At 47.7% G+C, this 10,597-nt stretch overlaps 3 protein-coding genes across 3 annotated transcripts; 1 reads left to right on the plus strand and 2 right to left on the minus strand.

Moving 5' to 3' along the window:
• Window positions 1–1,036: 1,036 nt before the first annotated feature.
• N7466_003978 (uncharacterized protein) lies at window positions 1,037–1,312 on the minus strand (the record flags this gene model as incomplete). Its single annotated transcript, XM_057163375.1, has 1 exon — window positions 1,037–1,312. The coding sequence occupies one exon, from the start codon at window positions 1,310–1,312 to the stop codon at window positions 1,037–1,039; it is 276 nt and encodes a 91-aa protein (XP_057022056.1).
• Window positions 1,313–2,192: 880 nt separating this feature from the next.
• Window positions 2,193–4,170, minus strand: N7466_003979 (hydrogen/calcium exchanger domain-containing protein; the record flags this gene model as incomplete). The annotated part of the gene is made up of 5 exons (XM_057163376.1): window positions 2,193–2,291; window positions 2,364–2,417; window positions 2,473–2,706; window positions 2,787–3,136; window positions 3,222–4,170. 5 exons carry the CDS (start codon window positions 4,168–4,170, stop codon window positions 2,193–2,195), a joined length of 1,686 nt encoding a protein of 561 aa, XP_057022057.1.
• A 2,498-nt stretch (window positions 4,171–6,668) lies between these two features.
• N7466_003980 (uncharacterized protein) lies at window positions 6,669–8,102 on the plus strand (the record flags this gene model as incomplete). Its single annotated transcript, XM_057163377.1, has 2 exons — window positions 6,669–7,245; window positions 7,312–8,102. The coding sequence occupies 2 exons, from the start codon at window positions 6,669–6,671 to the stop codon at window positions 8,100–8,102; spliced, it is 1,368 nt and encodes a 455-aa protein (XP_057022058.1).
• Between the last annotated feature and the right edge of the window lie 2,495 nt (window positions 8,103–10,597).

Raw genomic sequence — 10,597 nt, forward strand, 5'->3', positions numbered from 1 at the left:
TTATTTTGGCTAAGTTGCGGAACACATTAGCCTGCATCTAGAAGCCGTCCCGGGACTAGTTGCTGTTGCCCTTTGTACGGGTAAATAACCACTAAAGTAATTAGTCCCGTAGCAACGCCGTTTAACTATGGGGTACCGGAGATTCGATCAAGGTTGGTCTCGTGCTTCCTGTCTCCTCCAGGGCTGCCTCAGGTGTCAATATGGATTGTGGGATTCTATCAACACCTGATCATCTACAACTGGTGACCTGACTTTCCATTGACGCCGAGTCTCTATTATTGGAACAGAGTCAATATATTGGTCAGTACAACAATAAGTCAATAATGTACTCCAGTATCCTATGATTAAGCAGTCAGTACGTAGAAAATGACAGCTGCATGATTCTTAGCTCAGATATATCAAATTAGAATATCTAACTTCAAAGGAAGCAATGATATTAATTCAATGTTGCTTCCCAATCTACCACGAGACCGGTGCTACTGAGAGATTGAAACGTCGCCAGGACGCTCTGCCCAATTCCAGTTACTCATCGGTGCTATCGATTTTCTCGACCTCATGGCTAACTTGTCCACTGTTTGTCTCGCTCAGATGAATTTTATTCTCTCATCTCGATCATTGGGTAGCTCGCACATCGCCCAGAGTGTGCGGCAAATTACCCAGCAAAGAGCCCGGGTGGTGGATGGCACCATCCAACCTCCTGTATGCTCGGGGACAAACACCATGGCCTTCTCTAGCCCTTGAAGTCGGCGTTTCAGAAACAGAGCCCCAACTGCGCAACGATATACGATATAAGATGGACGTATGCCGGTTCAGAATCGGGGAATATGCACTACACCAAACTGATCTGTCAGGAGTCTTCCGTTGCTGTCTTCGTGTTTGGCGCTTGTTTGACGCCGCTGTTTGGCGATTACTTCTTGTTTGCCGGAACAAGCCTCCTGATTTGCACATAAAGAGTGCTCAGACTACCGCTTCCTTCTTCTCCTTCTTCTTCTTCTTCTTCTTCACTCTCTTGATCAACCAATCGAGTCTTCTTCCTTCACCTGTGGCCGTGATCTCCGATATGGTCACCAGGAGGATGCCGAGGTGGCTCCAAGGTGTGTTCGCTGGCAGTGCGTGCATGGAACTCATTAGTGAATGAGACGTCCATATCCACATTCATCAGACCACCAATTTCCCCCAGTAACTCGGCCGGAAGGCGGTATACCACTATTGTAAGGGCGCGAGCCTCACGGGGCAGCAGAAGGGAGTTGGGGGGTGGGCGGAAAGCCAGTCCAGAGGCCGTGGCTCCGTCTCGGCAAGTATGGGGCCCCATGTCAGAGAACAGATTGAGGGAAGGCACATTCGATAGTCGATATAGGAGGCGCGAGAGGGCATGTCCTGGCCAGTATATACCTGGACGCGGGTTTGGTTGCTCGCGCCAAACTTCAATCTCTGCCCGGTGGATTTGGGCTTGGCATCATCTGCGACGATAACGAGGAAGACGAGTAGGATGAAGACAACGAAGACAACGAAGACAACGAAGACAACGAAAAGGAAGCCGACAAGTGGGTGAATTAGTATTACTAGGTGGGTGTTTGATCACATGATCGCTATACTCTCACCTATCTTCTTCCAGATAGCTCCCCTCTCTCCATCAGTAACTGATAAAGAAGAGACAAATCAAGCAATCGATGCTGTTAGAACACCCAGTTTATATCGCCGTGGTTGGTGGTACAGGCTTCGAGCGTCATACAAATGGAAAATCAACACAATCCGGTGTGGTGTGCCTGGCCTGGATTGGTAAGGCCATTGAAAGAGATCGGAGCGATGATAGATCTCCAGAGACCGACTTGGGTTGGAGAGGCGTTCTTTACCTTGAAGTGGGTTTGAGGACTGAATGAATCTATTGGTTCGCAACCATCCAATCTCTGCGAACGGTGGTTTACGAAAATGATATTGTCACCGGGGTGTCTTTCCAAGGTTGGAATTATTAGTTAGAATGATGAAGTACTAGTTAGTTATCGCTTCTACTTTTCATCTATGTAGGTGCAGTTCCCCAAGTAAAGCATTACCAAGCGTCGTATTAAGATGCGTCGCACCGGTATAAATGGTCCCAAATAAGAATTAATAAAACTACAAAGAATGGAATGTGGGAAGCCCCAGAAAACAAATAGCCAATCCCAGTCATGCACCCATGCAATACCAGCTGGTACCTAGTAGAACCAAGCAGCAAGGGCGATAAGCAAATACATAGTCATAAGCAAAACACCCTCTAGCCAATGGGACTTGCCATCAGCAATAAGGTAGTTGACCTAGAACGGAAGTTAGTAAGTGAACCTAGTAGGAATGGAAAAAAAAAACAATTCATGGGGAAAGAAACATACCAAGAGAACAGCGACGAAAAGCAAGATAACTTGGAAGTTGTCGAATGCAAGAGTCTAATTCCAGTTAGTGTGGGTTCTCGGCAATCAGGCGAGGACGGATCATGCATACCATATCGTCAACTCCCATAATCCATCCAATGACAACAATAAGAGGCAGCACGAGCAGGGCGATCTGCATACTCGATCCAACGGCTACGCCGATGGCGAGATCCATCTTATCTTTGCATGCGACTGTGACTGCTGTGGCGTGTTCCGCTGCGTTACCGACGATGGGGAGGAGGACCAGACCGACGAAGGTCTCGCCAATGGCACCGGTAGCAGTTAAGGCGCTGATGGAGTCGACCTAGGCGGGGAAAAAGTATTAGCCAAAAAGTCTTTGCGGTGTGTCTATCCCTATACGAGATCTTCGAAAGTGAAACTCACCATGAACTCAGCACAGACACCGACAAAAGCAGTAGAAACTACGAGTGTGAGCACGGCAACCCAGATCATCAGCTGAGGTTGCTCGGGCTCGTCTTCCTCGTGCAGCTGCACTTGCTGCACCTGTTCACCACCCATGGTGCCGGCGGTCATTCTGCCGATTTGAGCAATGTTGCGGGTAGTGTCTCCTTCGGTGATCTTTTGGCGACGTTTCTCGACCTTGGGACTGGGACGGTTGTAGATCTCTACATGGGATTTGAGCTGGAAGAAGAGATAGCAGCCGTAGACGATAAGGAGAAGGATGCTGGTTCCTCGAGACAGGGGTGCAACTTTATCGGCGTGGTCGGTAGTACCTTGAAATCGCATGTTAGCTTCTGCTGCGATCGATCCAACGGGGATTTTTTTTTCAAGTACTAGCAAATTTATGGAGGGACTTACTATCAGACCAGCTGAAGGCGGTAGGAATGATCAAAGCAGCGACGGCGATCGCAAGAATACTGGCGGCCGTTTGAGCCACGGTAACATTGAAATGTTGCTCCATGCGATTGATACCGCCGAAGAAGAAGCACATCCCCATGACAAGCAGCAAATTAGACAGCATGCTGCCAATAAGCGAAGTCTGGACAATGACAACTTCCTTCTTTACAAGCGCAATGATAGCGACGATCAACTCGACCGCATTACCGAATGTGGCGTTCAAAAGTCCACCGATGGTCTCACCGGTGCGCAGTGCAATCTCTTCAGTTGCGAAGCTGAGCATAGCAGCCAATGGGATGATAGCAATGAAGTTGACCACGAAAATAGCCACAGGATTCGCATTAGCAGCGTACAGCCCAATACCGGCCGGCGCCGCAAAGAAGAGAACATTGATCCAAGAATTAAAGATGGTAGCTCTTAACTGCGATGCAAGAGTGAACTTTGGGGGCTTGGGCCGATCCTCTGATGAATCGTCTTTCAGTGTATCATTCTCCGTTGATCCACGAGCAAAAAGACCCTTCCGTTGTCTGGTCTTGCCGGTTCCTTCCTCGGGGTCGAGATCAGATCCCTGCTCGGAACTGACGTTGATGGGTTTCTGGCTGGCAATCGACGGCTCGTTGCGTTCAGCGCTGGCCGCCGTGAAGTGATCGCTACTGGCCGTTGCTGGTGGGAAGGTGTTGGAGTGGTTGCGCACAGCCAGGCCGTCGTCGTGGAAATCTTGCTGCCGGCGCTGCTCCTCTGGCAGGGACAGATCGCCCATGCTGCGCGTCTGGGCCTCCAGTTGGATGGAGTGCCTACGCTGTGGGCGTCTGCGGAACTTCTTGAATGGGTTGCGGGATGGCTCTCCATCTTCATCGTCGTACCATGCCAGGTTACGTGCCTGGCGTCGATAGATGTCTAACGGGAGCATTTTAGTTTGTGTGTTGATGAGTAGTACAATGAATTGCGCTGTTTCAGGTGTGGTGGTTCAAGGTTTGGTTTTGTTGGGTCGAGCCCAGGTGGGTTATATAAAAACAAGGAATAGGACTCACGCATTATGAAACGGCGTGATATTAATTGGGTTTTGATATAATTGTTGCCCTGGAGGAATTTGTCAATGAATTGTGCCTTGGGTTCGCTTCGTTGTGTGTTGGTGCCATATATAGCCTGCCAGAGGAGAGTTCTGGAAGGTTTGAGGACAGAGAGCAGGGGTTAAAGGTCAAAGAAGAAAGTGACAGCCTGGACTGCGCTCGCCTCCCTTAATTTAGACGCGCGCAATCGCCTTGGAAGACTTACGGGTATGAAAGTTTGTTTCAAAGAAAGAATAGTACACGAGGCTCAGTTGGGTGGAGTTGTATGGTGGCTGAGGCTCGAAGCCACAGGATGATATTATGGGATACTGAAAGAATCCAAGTTTCTTTCCAATGGAGATTTCTCAAAGGATTGAATTCTCCAAACAACCCAAAGGGTGGAGCTAGCGGGCGAAGCAAGGGGATAAAATCAAACAAAGAGCGACATTCACCGCAAAAGTGAGGACAGAGAAGAAAAAAAAAAGAAATAATCAAAGGGGCAGTCGGTCAAGAATTGGGGGGAAATTGGAAATGGTGTAAACTTTTTTGTTGTTCAATTCTTTGGGGGTTTCCTTTTCCATTGATTGTGGCTGTGTTCCAGGGGCGATCGCAACCAGTGGAGTTGAAGCTTGGCACTATAATCGTGTACAACAACCGACTAGCTTTGGTATTGCGACGCCGATGGTTTTAGTTTTCGGAATCACAGTTTGAAATGGAATTCCAGTCCAATATCTCCCATTAATATATTGTGCCTGATAGTGTTGTTCTTATATCTCTTGTGCTTAGGCTGCGCCAAGAGGAAGCGGATGTGCTGGCGACCTGTTCAGAAAAAGCCTAAAACAAAAGCCCAAGAAAAGACCAAGAAACACAGGATGCTTCATTCGAAAAAAGCTTTCAAATGTTTCTTCCCTGACCATCTCTTGGTCTTGGCAAAAGCGCCCATCACCTCATCATTCCATAATGCTCTCCCGGAACCCAACAGACAAAAGTGACAGGTGAGGTCACACCGCATGGGATAGCTTCCATGATCTGGATCGCTCAACTTTTTCTGATGACATTTTGTGGCACACTCTGGCCACGCCATACCTCGGTCGCTGATTGGACATGTGGCTTTGCAAACACTCAATTTCATTTGGTGTTCCCACTTTTTCGATGGTCCGATGGGTCCTAGCGGTCCATTGAGCAATCAGAGGTTGACAATGGGCAATGCCAAGCCATTCGCGGCCAGCAGCCACAACCCCTAGATCATTTGCTGAGCAAATCAAGATGATTTCAACAGGGAACAGCCACGCGCGCGTCCATTCCCAGTCACGTGTGATTCCGTCGCTAGAATCTGCCCTTGGAAATTTGCTGAATTTCGGGCTGACGGGCGAGAGATTGAGCACTCTTTATCTGGCGCTCATGGTGAGGACCAAGTATCACCTGAGTACTCGATTATCTGCACCACGTCGGGTCAGCGTGCGGCTATCAATCGGAACACGAAATACGTCGGTGGCTTTAACATCTGGGGAGATCCGCCGTGAAGGACGCACAGACCAAAAAAAATGCCGGTGGCAGAGTGGCAGTACATGGCCAGCGTCCACTTAGCCACTTAGCCACATCCCTCGATTTCCAGCATTTGAATCCTGCATGTGTCAGGCCTCCAAACTTCGAGCGCGATCGGGTCACTTTGGGTGCATTCGACGAATGAAAACCGAGCCAGTTGGCGCCCGTGGTTACCTGACCCGTGGACGAAAAGCCCGAGCAGGGCTGGTATTATAGTCAAGGTTCAAAAAGGGGCATGAACCAGCCAACGGCGAAGATGGGGTAAACATTGCTTTATGCCGTGAAGAAAAAAAAAAATCGGACATTTAAAGCAGCCCTAAATGACAGAACCTGGGGCCTTTATCCTACAGGGCTGAAGTCGTGGACCCGTTTTGTGGGTTCCCTGCATTATGTTGCTGCCTGCGCTTACTATATTTAGTGTGGAGCGTTCACCTGGGCAAACGTTGGCCCGCGTGTTTATGTAGGTACATAGCGCCTTAAAGGTCTTCTCTGGCGCTCTAATGTAGCATCTGGCGAAATGACTGGCTAAAAACAATAATTGAAATTATGGAAGGAGCAGAAAGAAGACCTAACTAGGGTGCCATGAGCGCGTTTAATAATGTCAATAGCCCGACCCATCCACCCAGCTGTTCTTGCAAATATTAGTCATCAAAACAACAGATTGGACTCGTTCACTTTTGGTGTAGGTCTTTGAGCTGAGCGCTGCCTGTGCAAATGTTCAATGTTCGCACGTACTTGCGTCAATGCCCGACGATCTCTTCAGCAGGTATGCGGATCTGTCAGAAACCAGTCTCATGTCGGAAAGGCATCACCGATGTCGACTTTCAACCCCCTTAATGCAGACAAGATGTGTGGGGATACAGATGGAACCAGCGAATCTCGACCATCGAGCATAAAACCCGGCAAGCCACAGTACAGGCTTATTGAATACGTTGAAGACCTTGACAGATACAGGCCCGGGGGATATCATCCATTGAAGATTGGGGATGACCTAGATGACGGCCGATATCGACTGGTTGACAAACTTGGGTACGGAGGATACTCGACTATATGGCTAGTCCGTGACCTACAGATGGCCAGATATGTGGCGGTGAAAGTCATTACTGCTGATGCCAGTATTTGTGCACCTGAGGCTAGTATTCTATGTTCTCTTGCAAAATCGCCGTCTAGACCAGGAAGCGAAACTATTCCAACCCTCATCGAACAATTCTGGGCTCTCGGCCCCAATGGCAAGCATAGGTGTATCGTCGCTCCGGTGGCACGAATGAGCCTGTTTGATGCAAAAGAGGCTTCGACTTTTGGTCTTTTTCGGCCTAAGGTCGCGCAATCGATTATTGCCCAGCTCATCCGCGGAGTCGCATTTCTTCACAATGAACATATTGTACACAGCGGTATGCGATGCGTATAAATGATTGCAGCTAGATTGCATAGCTGACTGCTTTAAGATCTTCATCTAGGCAATATTCTAGTCCAGTTTCCCAAAGCTATCGACCAGTATTCTACACCCGAGTTATACGAGAAATTCGGAGAGCCTGAGCCAGAGGCTGTTATCCGCGTGGATGGCAAGCCATTGTCGGATGGCGTACCCACAAATGTATACGTTCCCGGTTGGTATGGTGCTCGCAGCGATGATATTGCTTTAGGAGAGGAGAAGATCATCCTTAGCGACTTTGGAGAATCTTTCAATCCTCACGAAACCCTCAGGTCCTCCTCAAAGACCCTTCCTCTCCTCCAACCACCCGAGGCCAGGTTCTCTGACGAGCCTCTCTCCTTTGCTTCTGACATTTGGACACTTGCCTGTACTATCTGGGAGGTTTTTGGCCAACGGCCTTTGTTTGAGGCCTTTTTCCAAACTGCAGACCGCGTCACCGCGGAGCAAGTCGAAGTCATTGGCATTTTACCTCCTGAGTGGTGGAAAAAATGGAGTAGAAGGTTGGAATGGTTCAATGAGGAGGGCGAATTGGATTTGAAGCCAGACGCGCCTATGGGTCACCACAGCATGCGCAGGACCTGGGACAAGAGGTTTGGCTATTGCATACAGGGGCCTCGGGCTGAGGCCGGTTTAGAGACCGTGACAGAGAAAGAGAGGAGGGCTTTCGAGGCGATGCTTCGGTCGATGCTGGTCTTCCGACCGAACGAAAGAGCGACGGCACAGCAGATATTACACTCCGAATGGATGAAAGGATGGGGACAACCAGCTCTTGAAGAGAGCTGGAGCATTGTTAATTCTGTGACGAAAGAGAAATGAGAAATTGCGAAACAAAGTTGACATCAATTCTAGAATAGAAATCATCAATGCCAGCAAGAGCTGTTTACGGTAGTTTTCGAGTTTGACCTCTTAGTTGGTGACACCGTTTCTCGGAACTGCTGTACCCCAAAAGAAAAGACTTTAAGCTCGAATTCGATCCCTGTTTATTGGGGGTAGAGCCACCTTATGTACCAAATGATGTACCCCCCTTCAGTTGATAAGAGTGTAAGAGTATGCGCGATAGCAAGCGCGCATTCCCTCCATATATCTCTCTTCCCTCCCCCCCCCCCTCCGATTAATTCTTAATTCTTGGTCTGTGAGCGTAGCCTCTTCCAATCTCACATTGGAAACCCATTAGAAAGCCTGCCTCAACCATTCCTTGATACATAGTTGGGTGGTCATGGTCTTTTGCTACGTATATATACTACTAGTATGTACTATTATGTGCAACACATGGTAATTTGTACTATGTGTTACTCTTTATTTTTTTTTGGACTTTTTCTTTTATGTACAAGAGTCCAGGGTTTTGACTCCTCGAGATTCGAGCAATCATCCATTTCTTTCTTTCTTTCTTCCTTCCTTTCCAGGTTCTTTGACTCTCCTTTCGGAAAATTTTTTGAAAATACGGAGCAACAAACTGAAACGTTTTAAGCGACAGCCCTCGAGGGTCTTCAATCTCACATTTACCTCATTCAGAACATCCTTTACAAGCACTGTTGAATTGTATGACCAGATTAGGTGGATCTTTCTGTCGAAGCAACCTTTGGCTCTGCCCAGGGCCAAAGCTTCAAATTATTTGAATGTTCGAGCCAGCCCTGTTGTTCCACTTGCTACGTTCAATGTTGGAGATTCTTGAAAATACCCAAGCATCGTGCGCAGTCAATTTGTTCCAAGGTTCAATATTCCAACCTTGGTTGTATATAAATTTAACGTTGAAGACATCTACACATGTGCATAATTTAATCAACATTTTAGGTGGCAATTTAACATTTTGAAAATTATGCATCGTGCGCTGTCTCAAGTGCTGCCGTTAAATATTGGAATCAGTAAACCCTTTAATTTGAAACATTTGAAGGCAATTCTTGTATTCCCGACCGATGTATCAACCAGTTGACCCTTGAGAGGATTCCAGTCAGGTGCAGCACGGTCCTCTGGAACATTTCTACAGTACATTATCATGGCTTCAATCAATTCAATTGAAGAGCCCTTCTGTTATATTATGGGTATATAAGCAGGTCCAGGCAATGATCGAACGTAGAGTTCGATCATAGTGGTCTTTTTGCCTAGTTGGGCACATGAGCCTGGCATGCAGCCTCAATGTTCACGGGGGCCCTCTAGGGATCAGAATGCCGGTGTTGAATTTTTTTTTAAGAACAGACTTAACTCCCAACATTCATTGAAGGTTCGGATACGATCCATTGACCTCTGGAACAATCCTTTCTTTTAACACTGACAGCTATAAGTGTTTATGACTGACTCGATGTACTGAGTAAAAGTTGAGGCAATCCGAGGCCATCCTGCCGCGCGAGAGGGTAGACTTCAGGAAGCTTCAGGAGAGACTTCTTCAAGGTTTAAATGGTGCTCTTCAGGACATAATGTTTGAGTTTCAATTCTACGCAAGCTAGAGATCCATGAATGTTCTCAGGTTGCAGATCACAAGCTCGTGATAATTAGGAGAAATGATGCAGAGGAAGATGGATAGATCGAGGATCCTTACTCTATATAGGATCCTACAGTAGAAGATGATTTCCCGTGTTTTTTGAACGGGGTTGGTTTAATATGCCTTGAAATTGGAGGGTATCTCCAGGGGCAGGGGGGTGTGAATGTATCTCAAACAGAGAACCCTGGCACTAGATGTCGAGCTTCGAACTCGAAAATGCAAGGCGACCGTAAAGCCTCAGTCCCAGGTACCTCTCAGGTCATGGGAGAAGCATCATAGATATACAGTACTGGCTCCTGTTGACACGACGCGTGGTCGATCGCAGGTCACATTTTTGTTTTTGTGGCAAAAACCGAACGCGAGGGGATCACCACAATGATGTATTGATATGCGCGGACCCACATTTAGAGCCCACAGTGATAGTCAGGGGGGAAAATGGAGAAAGGCAACCCTTTTTCTGAACAGAGGTCGAATGAGCTTTTGTCGTGACGCAATCAGAGCCCTGAATGAGTAGAGAAAATAAATAAATAAGTTGTACATAAATGCGATCCCGTAGATGAAGCCGTCCCGTCAAGAGGCGGGATAGCCCATGCCCCACAGGTCTCCATAGAGAAAGGGCACGTTTTTTGAAACACTTCGCACTGGCTGAAAATTCCTCATTATTTTCGCAAAAGAAAAACCAAAAAAGATTAAACTTCAACTTGAGGGAGATCGATATCAAAGGCTAAAACGTTTCTGCCTGCTACACAGTACGACCAACTCGGTTGTATTCTGTACGGGTCATGCGAAAGTTCTGGAATGCAACACGCCAAAAATCAGACCCGCGTAGGTCTCC

The sequence above is a fragment of the Penicillium verhagenii genome (genome assembly GCF_028828195.1).
Source record: "Penicillium verhagenii strain IBT 33310 chromosome Unknown utg000005l_segment0_segment0, whole genome shotgun sequence".
Lineage (NCBI taxonomy): Eukaryota > Fungi > Ascomycota > Eurotiomycetes > Eurotiales > Aspergillaceae > Penicillium > Penicillium verhagenii.